The sequence below is a fragment of the Talpa occidentalis genome, unplaced genomic scaffold (assembly GCF_014898055.3).
Source record: "Talpa occidentalis isolate TD23 unplaced genomic scaffold, MPIMG_talOcc4v2.1 talOcc4.4, whole genome shotgun sequence".
Lineage (NCBI taxonomy): Eukaryota > Metazoa > Chordata > Mammalia > Eulipotyphla > Talpidae > Talpa > Talpa occidentalis.
This window is the reverse complement of record NW_023604295.1, coordinates 6,778,350-6,791,096: the sequence shown is the minus strand read 5'-3', so window position 1 is coordinate 6,791,096 and position 12,747 is coordinate 6,778,350. Positions and strand designations below refer to the sequence as shown.

At 38.7% G+C, this 12,747-nt stretch overlaps 1 protein-coding gene across 10 annotated transcripts in view; it reads left to right on the top strand.

Moving 5' to 3' along the window:
* ITSN1 (intersectin 1) overlaps nt 1–12,747 on the top strand; it is a 177,139-nt gene that overhangs the window by 91,109 nt on the left and 73,283 nt on the right. For all 10 annotated transcript variants that reach the window (XM_054700299.1, XM_054700298.1, XM_054700300.1 and 7 more), the window contains 5 exons: nt 3,248–3,510; nt 4,970–5,119; nt 5,205–5,345; nt 5,688–5,775; nt 5,933–6,072. In XM_054700299.1, coding sequence (XP_054556274.1) covers nt 3,248–3,510; nt 4,970–5,119; nt 5,205–5,345; nt 5,688–5,775; nt 5,933–6,072 — 782 coding nt within the window. The remainder of the gene's footprint in view (nt 1–3,247; nt 3,511–4,969; nt 5,120–5,204; nt 5,346–5,687; nt 5,776–5,932; nt 6,073–12,747) is intronic.

The following is a 12,747-nucleotide window of genomic DNA, read 5'->3' as shown; positions in this document are numbered from 1 at the left end:
AAGTAAGAGTGTTACGTGCTTTACTAACACACCTTGTTTTAGCTTTTAAATTGAAATTGAATTATTTCAATTAAATTGAATTATTTCAATTAAACTAATAAAAAAATTATAAATGTTATCTATTAGACCCTCTAAGTTGGTGAGCATTAATGTGGTTGCTTAGCACTACCAGCACAGAAAGAGAATGTAAAATCATCTCCTGTAATTTTCTCATACTGTTAGAGAAACTCCTGTATTACAGGAAACTATTTTAAATTCATTGAGCCTATTTTAAAAAAACCTCATTTATAACAATAAGTCCATCATACTATTAAAATATTCTAAGGGGCCTCACCTGGTGGCGCAGGTGGTTGAGCGCCGCGCTATGAAGCTGTCCGCAGCCTCTGTAGGCTGGTTTGATCCTGGCCGGCTGGCGAGGGTCCCACATGGCTGGCAGACCACTCCTGTTGTGCCCGCTGCTTCCCTCAGCAGTGTATTTCGTCAGTCTGCCTGTTCTGTTCCCCGCTCTGTCTCTGGTGAATCCTCTCACCCTCCTGCACATCTGGCCTGTACCCCAGTTCTTGTATAAATAAATAAATAAATCTTTTTAAAAAAATAAAAAATAAAATATTCTAAGGTGGCTGTGAATTTTTAAGGATAACAGTTGATGCCAAGAAGCAAGTGAAATGTATTTGGAGTCTCTCTGTGTTAACTACTTGGTGTTGTTTTGCTTCATCTGAAGTGCTTCGTGGTTAACTGACATGGTCAGCTCTCCCAGCTTCCTCTTTAAACCAAATGACTTTATTTTATAAAGATAAATATTGGATGATTTCACCGATGTGGGGACTAACTACAAGGAACCAAAGTGGGTGAACTTGCAAAACAAATTAAAAATAAACCAGTGGACACTGATAACTGAGGATACCAGAGTGAAGGGGGTGAGGGTGGGAGAAAGGTGAAGGGTCTGAAGGATGGTGGTGGGTGTTTTGTCATTGCTTTTTTTGTTTGTTTGTTATAAAAAATAAGTAAAATTGAAGGAACTTACCTCAGATGGGAAAACAACCATATAATTTAAATGGATTTGTTTGTTAAAAGTCAACTCAAACAAGAAGCATAGAAATATGTTGACATATACAACAGAGATGAAGATGGGTTTCGTACAGGGGTGGGGGGAATCGATGGTAACAAATTTGAGTTTGAGGAAGAGAAAGAAGACCTGGATCTGCATGATTGGAACTGCAGAAGGAGAGGTGGTACAGATGAGGTAGGACAGGTGGGCAGAACCTAGATCCCTTAGACATGGAGGTCACAGTAAAGAATTGAGTTTGGGGTGAGACCTTAAGCAAGGAAGAGGTTTTCAGTTTGGGCAATGAATAGAATGAAAGTCAGAGGCTGGAGGAGGCATTTGCAGTAGTTCAGATGAACAGTGGTAATGAGGGCTAGAACAGCAGAGACAACATGGAGAAGAGATTGAATTAGGGATCTATATGGGAAGGAGAATAAACAGAACTTTCTGGCCAGTTTGTTGTGGGACGTAATAGAAAGTAATGAATCAAAGGCCTCTTGCTGCCTTGGGCACTGGGTGGCTGGTGAAGCTACTTAGGATGACAGGTAGACTGGGAATAAGAAGTAGGGCAGATTATGGTAATTCCTCCTTGATGCTGTTTCTCTCTTCCTCCTTGCTAGATAGATTAATTAAGTACTTGACTAAACGACTTTTTGTTCACTGATAAACTGCTTATTGAAAATGTTCTGGTGCACGGGGATGTGTTGAGTATAATGAAGGATCAAAATGTTAGTAAGAACACTTGGTCCATACTCAAGGTTATGATGTGTGACGAGTTAAGACATCGGTATCAGAGCAGTGATAAATGCAATAGATTCCTGAAGATAGCATTGTAGGTGCATAGCAGAGCTCACTTTTGCCCGGTTGGTGTAGACTGGGAAAGAAACAAGGAATTATGTGCCTATGTACCAGAAATAGGGTCAGATTTCGGAATTAAAAAGATATATGGACTTTGATTTTCTTTTAAAATTGAGGTAGAATTCACATTATATAAAATTATGATCATTTAAAAGTATAGAATTCAGTGTCTGTCAGTCGGCTCAGACTGCCTTAAACACAGTATGGGTGAGAGCTTCTCTTGCCCAGAGTGGGCTTCAGGGAGAGGTGTGTGGGGCAAACCCACGACTGAGTAGACACTGCTGAAAACATAGAACAGGACACAAAGGGTGAGAATTTTAAAAAGAAGTAAAATAAAATGGATATAAACAAAGTGTTATCCAAAGAGGACAGAGTGTAGAAGCAGAGGTCAAGTGAAGTATATTTTCTAGACAGGGACAGACAAGCCTTGCCTGGCAACAGAAATCACGGCATCCAGCCTCTTGGCAAACAGTGGAGCCTTGAGAACACCAAGCTGTACTGTCTGCTGCTGCCCTGAATCACAGTGGAGATACGGAAATGTGGGACTTTAGGCTGTACCATAAGCCAGTGGGTCCCTTTGTTTCCACCCTTACTCCCCGCCCCGCCTCAGTACTCTCAGCTCTGTAGTCCTATTCCCAGGGTTTGTTTTGGTTTAGTTTATTAGTTCTTTTTCCCTCCTCTATTTTCTAGGTGCGTGAAATCATCTTTCTCCTTCTGACTTATTAACCCTGATCCCCTCCAGTTCTGTCCATGAGTTCATTTTTTTTTTTTTAATATAGCTGAGTAGTGTTCATTGTTTATATATATACCACATCTTCTTATTCACAGCTCTGTCATTGAGCATTTAGGTTGTTTCCATAATTTGATTATAGTAAATAGTGCAGTGATTGTAGAAGTGCATATATCCATTTGGGCTAATGATTTTGTATTCACTAGGTAGATACCAGGAGTGGAATTGCTGGATCATTTGACAAATCTATTTTTAATATTTTGAGGAACATCCATACTGTTTTTCATAGGGGCTCAACCAGTCTACATTCCCACCAACAGTATATGAAGCTTCATACACTTAAACATTTGTTGTTTGGGGCGTTTTGCTTGTTTTTTGATATGGGCAATTTTCACTGGAGTAAGGGGACTGTCTCATTGAGGTTTAGATTTGCTTTAAGTGAAAGGCATTTTCATAGTGTTTTTTAACAAGGGCACAAGCAGGAGGACACTTGGGGGGGCATCTAGGTTTTCATTTATATTACAAATTTCAAATACGCCAGTGGTTTTTTTCCTTTGATAATAGTTTGTTGAAAATCCTGATTTTTCATAATTATTCGGTTTCTTGTTGTCAAGTAACATTTGAAGATAAGAAGCGTGAGAATTTTGAGCGTGGCAATCTGGAGCTGGAGAAGCGAAGACAAGCTCTCTTGGAGCAGCAACGCAAAGAGCAGGAGCGCTTGGCACAGCTCGAGCGGGCAGAGCAGGAACGGAAAGAACGAGAGCGCCAGGAACAAGAGCGCAAAAGACAACTGGAGTTGGAGAAGCAGCTGGAAAAGCAGCGGGAACTCGAACGTCAGAGAGAAGAGGAGAGGAGGAAAGAAATTGAGAGGAGAGAGGTGTGCAGCTGTGGAGCAACCCCATAATTGGTGCATGTGATCCTGCCCCTCTAACTATCTTCAGAATTATTCAGAATATATTTTTCTTCTTACAGTTCAGTAGTAGCAGTAGTTGTAGTATATTCACAAATTGTGCACCTATCACCACTAATGATGGAAGATTTTCAAGACCCCAAAATAAACTCCTTATGCAACAATTATTCCCTCCTTCCTAACCCCTAACAACCATTAATTTACTTTCTATCTCTGTAGGCTTGCCTATTCTGGATGTTTTGCATGACTGAAATCATACATTATGTGACCTTTCGTGTCTGACTGTCACTCAGCATATTTTTAAGGTTCATCCCTATTGTAGCATGACTCAATACATACTCCTTCTTTTGATGATATACCACACTTTGTCATTAATCAGATGGTGGACATGTGGGTTATTTCACTCTTGGGCTATTATGAACAAAGTTGCTATGAACTTTCATAGCAATGCCATGGTTCTCATTTTTCGTGAAGTATATCTTAAAAATGGGGCATTTTTCTTTATAAAAAGTAATACTTGGGTTTAATTTTCTGATGATTGCTTGAGAATACTTGTAGCCACAAATGCCTTTTATTCAGACAGACACACAGATACTAACACGATTTTAATTTTCAGAATGAACAACCAAAATATTAATCAACCTTCCCTTCTTTGGGTGTTTTAAAATAAAAAATATTGATTTATTTGGAATTATTTAATAGCTTACCACATGCCAGGCATCGATAGTTCCTGGAGATATGGTGGTGAGTTGCTACTCCACCTGCCTTCCAGAAGGCCTTACAGTGTAGTCGGAGACCAAGCCAAGGAGAAGCAATTGCAGTACAATAAAGAATTTTAGGTGTGCCAACAAGTACTTGACTTCTTGACATCATTGTCAACTTTGAAAAGACCTCACATTGCCAGAGAAATCATAGAACCTTTTATGGCAAAATTGAAATGAATGATTAGAAAGATTGGGTCATAAACTTTTAAAGATAAGTAATTTCTTATTTGATGGATGAAATTATAATTACTCTTTTGATGAAAGAAAACTTTTTTTGTTTGTGTATTTTTTTGGGGGGGGTTGGTTTGATTATAGTGGATTAAAGAAATTTTCCTTGCTCTCTAAGAATAAAAATGAAGGAGCAGTTTTATTTAGCACTTCAAGCATTCTTAAAAGCATAAAAGAATCAAATTCAAATGGTGAAGCAATCTGTCAGTTCTCATCTCATGTAAATAAGATAGCCTTTTAAAATATGTCCTGTTCTTATGGAAGGAATACTGTATTTGTATAAAAAAGCTTTTTGTTGCTCTGTATTGTAACTTCTTATAATATTAATGATGATAACTTAAGCCTAAGAGAAAGACTTATTAGATGTTATGTTGATTAAGACACATTACATTGTGTAATAACTGAAAAATTAATCATCTCTTTATATGTCCCAGGCTGCAAAGCGAGAACTAGAAAGGCAACGACAACTTGAATGGGAACGGAATAGAAGACAAGAACTCCTAAATCAAAGGAATAAAGAACAAGAGGACATAGTTGTACTGAAAGCAAAGAAAAAGACTTTGGAATTTGAATTAGAAGCTCTAGTGAGTAAAGTTTGATTATGCTTTGTGAATACATTAACATTGAGCCTTACAAATGGTAATATCTCTTATCTTTCATTTATTAAAGAATGATAAAAAGCATCAACTAGAGGGGAAACTTCAAGATATCAGATGTCGCCTGACCACCCAAAGGCAAGAAATTGAGAGCACAAACAAATCTAGGGAGCTGAGAATTGCTGAGATCACCCATCTGCAGCAGCAATTACAGGTGAGCACATAAGTCCCTGGAAAGCTTTTAAGACTATGTGTTTTCTCTTATTTATTTCATTTATTTATTCATTCAACAAGAATCAAGCATCCATCCTGAAACCAAGATAAAAAGTGAAGATTCTTATCTGAAAGATAAGCATTTGGGCACACAGCTAATTCCTTCTCAAGAAATAGCTGTCCCCACTAGCAATTCAGTGTAGTTTTCCTGCAGAGGATTAGAGGTAAGGTTAGAAGTTTGTGAGGGCCCAGAAAAATGACTTTTGTCTGCTTGGCCTTGAATCTGGATGGGGTAGTTTTTGCCCTCGGTCATTCATTATCGTTTCCCTCCTTTTCCCCTTAGGAGTCTCAGCAAATGCTTGGAAGACTTATTCCAGAAAAGCAGATACTCAATGACCAGTTGAAACAAGTTCAGCAAAACAGCCTGCACAGTAGGTGTTTTATTTTTCAAGTTGTCCTTTTTTGACTGGCAAGACTTTCTATAAGTAAAACAAAAACTGTAAAAGCCAATTTTCCTTCCTGCCACTTTGTTTTTCTTATCTCGCAGTAGTTTTTTTCCCCCTTGTTTGTTTATTTGTTTTTAAATAGGAGATTCACTTCTTACACTCAAAAGAGCCTTAGAAGCAAAAGAACTAGCTCGGCAACAGCTACGAGATCAACTGGATGAAGTTGAAAAAGAAACTCGATCAAAACTGCAAGAGATTGATATTTTCAATAACCAGCTGAAGGTAACCATTCTGTGTGTGCCTCCATGTGTGCCCTACCCTTTCGTTTTTCTAACTGGCTAGATGGGTTAGTCAATACTTGGGACTTAGGATTTAGCTTCACAATTTTATCGTCTTAAGAATGTTCACTCTTATCCTGTAATAAGGCCAGAATGTGAACATTTCATTTCCTGTCACAAATGATTTAGGTGACAACTTTAAGTTCAAGTAGATACTGCAGTTTTAATCTATGTTCCTATAAGAACACAATTTTATTATATTCGTTTGTCAGCCTTTGTGAAAGCTTTCCCATTTATAGATGAACACTGTAATCTAATATGCCTTGTTCTCCTTTAAAATGTGAGATTGTATCTGGCATCTATACACTGGGGCTGAGCGAGTGGCCCCAACGTGGTAGCTACCTAAAACTCAAATTCTGTTGTTACGCTTTTCCATCCTTTTGTCTGTTGATAACCACAAGTTGGACCCCAACAGCAGGCCTCCAAAAGCTTCATCCTTCTTACATTCTGGGAACACTACCAAAAAGGAATCGTTTTCTCTTCTAATGCCAAGAATATTTCTGCCGCTTCTTACCTTCAAGATTGTGCTTTGATTATAGAGCTTTATCTTGTTACCTCACATTAAGATTTTTTCTCTTGATTAATGGAGTATTGTCTTTTGTCTCCATGACAGAAATGGTATATGGTTTTGTCACACAGGAGAAAATTCAGGAAAAGGCCAGAGCTCTTTGGAGTGGAAAAGTAGTTGGATCACAGCCTCTTCTGCTCCGGGACTTAGGATTTAGCTTCACAATTTTATCATCTTAAGAATGTTCACTCTTATCCTATAACAAGGCCAGAATGTGAACATTTCATTTCCTGTCACAAATGATTTAGGTGACAACTTTAAGTTCAAGTAGATACTGCAGTTTTAATCTATGTTCTTACAAGCAAGGGGATTTTACACTTTCCCAAATATTCATTTTTCTTTTCCAACTTCCAACTTAGAATCCTTTATAATGGATCTAGGCCAATTTAGCTTTTGACACTAGGAAAAAGTAAAAACCTCCTTCTTTACTACTAAAAACAGGAAAAAATTAGAAAGCATATTTCAGATTTTTAGTTGTCCTTTGAATTGAGATTCTAGGCCAAATTGTCTAGACGTCTGAGTTTGAGGTATTTGTGCTGGTTTTTTTTGAGTAGTAGGTGATGAACTTTTCTCACAATTCCAGGAAAATACTCTTAGGGGAAATATTATTTGAGCCAACTTAGTGTTTTTCTTCATTTGTTTTCATGATTACATTGTGTGTGTATGTGTGTGTGTGTTTGTGTGCACTGTATGTGTGTTCTGTATGTGTATGCATGTGATATGTGGTATGTAAGCATTGCAAGTACAGCTGTGAATTCTCTTGTCTGCAATAAGCACAATAAAAATGCTCACATAAACTCTTCATTGTGACTTGTCACTATTTCAAGCAAAAAGACTATGACACTGTTGCAAGTTTACACTGTTTTTTTTAAGTAGTCTCTTGGAATAGAAACTACTCAGGAATCTTCTGAAGCCAGGCAGTAGTCCAGATTTCTGCCTTAATCTTAACATTCCTTTTTCTAGAAATTTAATTTCCAGAACAAGCATCACATATTAGAAAATGATACTCTACTGGGTGATTTTTGACTAATGCCAAGGCAGTTATGGATTATTTTGGTTATTGAATTTGCTATTGCCATTGCTAAAGAGAACACCCTAAAAGTGTGGCATCAGTCACCTAGCTGTTGAATCAGTTGCTTAAATCAGCTGTTTCATTCATGTTAGAGAGATGCTTAGACAAAGCCTACTTTTGCCTCTTTTTTCCATCAGTGCTTTTTCCAGATATACTTATTTTTAAATAAGAACATTTCTGTTCTAATTTTAATTTTGGTTTTCTGTTATTAAATTCAAATAAATTATCCATTATTTAAATTTAAGTTAATGCAGAGAGTTAAAAAACCACAAGCCAGTGTAGTTGTATTGTTAGGACTTAGTCATTGAGTTACTCATTAAAGTTACAAGTTCATTATGTTGCCTTATGCTTGTTATTTCTAATAACTTCTCAAAACTGGGCATACAAACACAGACAACATTAATTGAAGAACTGAAAGATTTATAATTTGAGATAATTCCAAGGCAGACTTATGATTTATTTTTTTTTAATTTATTTTTAAAAAAGATTTATTTATTTATTTATACATGCACTGGGTACAGTCAGAAGCGCCGGAGGGTGAGAGAATTCACCAGAGCCAGAGCGGGGGTGGGGGGGCAGAACAGTCAGAAGGACCGAAGGACACTGCTGAGGGGCGCAGCGGGCGTGGGACCCTCCTCTGGTGGCCGGGGAGCAGCTGGGGATGGGACCGGCGCCGCAGAGGCTGCGGGCAGCCTCGCAACCCAGTGCTCAACCGCTGCGCCACCGGGGAGGCCCCAGACTTAGGATTTAGATCTTGACTGTCACCTGCCTACCTTTGTGGGCACACTGGGAACATAAAAGTTTTCTTTCTAACTTTAGCACATGTGTTCATTAATGACTGAAAATTTTGTATGGTAAGATAGACCCAAGGACCCTTCCAATTTCATCATGCCTCTCTTGACATTGCAGTGGCTCCATGGCACCCATACTGCAATGCAAACACTGCTCCTGTCTTGCTGGGCATGGAGTGTTGTCCATTCGCCCGCAGTCCAATCTGATGGTGTGAGTTTGCTAAATCCTATGCACCCCCTCTCCCAAAATGAGACCAGCTGGACCATATAGGAAAGAAATTAGGACTTAACAGATTTTATATCCATGTTGACTTTTCACCTAGAAAAAGAGAGTATTATTTACTCATTATTCTAATGGCCTTGTGGGGTACAAATTTAAATTTGTTAGTTGACCAGACCATTACATCTATATTCAATGATGGACTCTATAAATGAGGATTACGTTTAGCAAAAATCAATTCTCACATTATTTTGGTGCAAAATTACTTGCAATAAGTTACATTCATTTTGATTTCACAGTCCAATCATGTCTAGTTCCTTAGATGTAAAACAGGGTCATGCACAGAATAATGGCTCCCTGCCTTAGCCCAGATTCTGAGGTAGAAGACAGACCTGGAAGTCTAAGTGTTTTTAGTTTCTGGAACAAAGAAGAGTTTAGAGACTAGGTATGTCTTATCATTTTCCTTTATTTTGAAAATATATAGTGTATGATTTAGTCATTTGTACTCTCTAGTCTACAATCACTCTTCTTTGGAGGGTCTCTGTATTTTTCCTTACTTCAGGAAGAATCGAACTCTTGCCTCCCTACCCAAGATCTGATAAACAATAATGTAAATTCTCAAGTCATTATTTAAAGAGGGACCAAGTTACTTCTTCAGTCAGATTGACAGATATTTGTTTCCTATGGATGGCAATATATTAAAGCCATAAGGCACTTTTTAATTAAGGTCATGTGTTGTTAAATGGCTCCGGATTCAGGTCTCTGGGGTGTTGGTGTTTACCTTGAGAGCTCATTCTTTCTTCCAGAAAAGGCTGCTTTCCCGTGGATTTAAATAGACATGTACCCCATGGACATGATATCCCAAAAATGACCCCAGCACATAGGTGTCTTCCTTTTTCTAATTTATCATCCCAAATCAAAAAGTACTTGAGAAAGGAAACAGGCAGGACTCTTTACCTCACTATAGTAAATAAACTTTACTAGGAGAGGATGGGAGAAAGGGGAAACAGTGGCACCCTGAGATATTGAAACTCTTGTGCTGAAATTCCCCGGTTGGCAGCCTTTGTATTTATGCTGACTTTTGATAGAAAGTTAGTCTTAGCTTTTTGATGACCAAATGAAATATTCAACCAGTGATTTGACCTGAATAATTGACTCTATTAGTAATTACTGCTAACATGAATTAATACTTCTGACTGTAATTCAGTAGCTCTGACTTGTTTTCCAAAGTTTTCTGCTTTTATCTGCAACAAATATTTTCTCCTGCTAAGAAATCAGTAATTTTGTATTCATCTTCTAGAAACCCCAATTTAAAATTACTATCTATGGCTTTCCCTTTTTACCTTATTTCATAGTAAAATCAACACTCGGCATTTTTTTGTGGTATCAAAGGGTGCAAAGATCATTGTTTTTCTTACATAGAGTGTTTACTTTAAAAAAAATTTATTATTTATACAAGAACTGGGGTACAGGCCAGATACGTGGGAGGGTGGGAGGATTCACCAGAGACAGAGCGGGGAACAGAACTGGCAGACTGATGAAATACACTGCTGAGGGGAGCAGCGGGCGGCAGGAGAGGTCTGCTTTGCCATGTGGCATTCTCACCGGCTGGCCGGGATCGAACCCGCTCTGCAGAGGCTGTGGACAGCTTCATAGTGTGGCGCTCAACCTCCTGCACCACCAGGGAGGCCCGAGTGTTTACTTCTTGTGTCAAATTTGATTCTAACACATGTCGTTAGCATTTCTGAGAAGGGCTTTCTGGAGAGTAGTGCCTGACTCCCTGGCCCTTGGCAATGTAAGCAGTTAATGTAGGGAAATGCTGACAGCCTAGCACCCCATGTTTTAGTGTTTTCACTATGATTCAGAGCAGCAGCACTATGATTCAGTACAGCTTGGAGTTCTCAGGGCTCCACTGTTTGCCAAGAGGCTAGATGTCACATTTCCTGTTGCCAGGCAAGGCCTGTCTGTCCCTCTCTAGTCAGCGTGACTGACAAGTCCTCACGTGCATGGCATAATATTGAGCATTTCTTTCTTCCCATCGGTGGCAGTGGAGGAGGCTGTGGTAGTACCTGCAAGTCTCCTGGGCTGCACCATTCCCTTAGACTTCTTTCTAAAGGCTCCATGCCCCACCTCGATCGTGCCCCTCTCTCTCAGATAAAGAAGGATGATGTGGCTTCAGTCCGTGCTGCTGTCCCCCCGTGTGGATGAGTGCTCTGTCTAAGCTGGTGTTGGCCCTGAGGTGCTATGCCTTCTGTGTAAAAGTTAATAATCATTAGTTATAAACCATGGGGTAGGAATCAATCATTCCTCGTGACAAACTGTGTGTGGAGCTCTGAACTGCAGGCTGGTTAAGGTAGTGTGTGTGGTCGGTTGTCTTTCTTTATAAAAACCATTGTGTTTGCCACTTGGCCAGAAAACTTTGAAAGACAACACTGTCATTTGGATCTATGGCTCCAGATATCTGCATATTTCCATCGTGTGAAAGTCAGGGCTGTTTCAAAAGGGTACATAATCTATTTCTTAGAAAAACTTGAGTATTTAGTACTAATTCAGAAATAAGAATGATATTCTTAATATACTTGGGAAATCCAAGCTTCTTAAATTAGATACAAAGGGCTATTAGAAACATAAATTCTGCCCCTAAACGATACCTGTCCTAAAAATCGCTCCTGTGAACTGAATTGTGTGGAAATGAGTGTGCCGAGGTTGTCAGCTTCAACTACGGCTTTGCTGTTCTTGGTTTCAGACCCTGCCTTTCATGGCAGGCTCATTCATTATGAAAGCAGTGAAAGGCAGAATGTTTAGCAACCAGGAGAAAAAAAAGAAAAGAGCTGGAGAAAGCAGCACAGAGCAGAATGAGAAGTCAGGGGGGAAAGCATGCTAAGGGGAACAATGAAGGGAAGAGAAAGACCCAGAAAGAGGAGACACTGAGGCAGCAAGAGAAATCAGTATGAATCCTAATAACAGCGTTGCCTTGTCAAATTAAGTTGGATCATGTTTGGCTCTTTCCTGGTTTTCTGCCTTATTTTGTTCAAGATTAATTTCTAATTTTAGCTGCATGATCCTTTTGAAAAGACCACTCCTGCACAGAAGTAATGAAATTCTCACTCTCACTCAATGTGCTTGTGATTGTGGAAAGTTTACCGATTCCTTGTATGTAGAACAATATTTTCTGTTCACTCCCAAGACTCAAAATAGTTAACAGATGTTGTGTATTCTCTCCCTCTCCTTCCTGCTCTTTCTTTCTCCTCTTTGACTCTCCCAGGGCACTTAGGACATTGACTACCATCAGTGTCCCGGGGAGTGGGCTTACTATTTGGCTCAATATTGGCATCATATGTAGAAGTAATATTTGGATGTCTTTAAACATGGGTATACCTCTTCTCAGAATTTAAATAGCCCCATTGATACATTTTTTATGCTCTTCCACTTTTAATGCAACAGCACATCAGTTTACCTTGATGTTGGTACAATTTCTGTGTTGTGTGGTAGTTATTTTTCAAATTTTTCTATGCAGGAACAAATATCTCTATCCTCAGGGAGTTTGTTGTTGATTGATTTCTTTAAAAGCTTTCAATCTGCTTCACAAATTGTTAATTGGGATAAGTTTCTCTATTTTAAGACCCAAAAGGCCTTTTAAAAATACTGATACTGTGTGCTACGTAATATCCCTGGGTGAGCAGTAAAGTAATGTTTATTTATAGAAACATTTCTACTTTTGACTTCTATAGGTGTTAGGTTTAGACAAATGAACACCTAAAATTTCTGATGCTAGTACCTACATCAATTTCCTATGAGGTCAATTAACACAAATAGCATGAGGGTTATTACAGATATAGGAGATTTATTCTAAACAGTTTTATTTTGATTTATAATGTTGAGTTCACAAATCTCAAGTCATTAATCCAGGTGTGTTTGTTTTTGTTTCTCTTTCACACGAGACCACTTGAGGCAGAAACCCAAAAGGT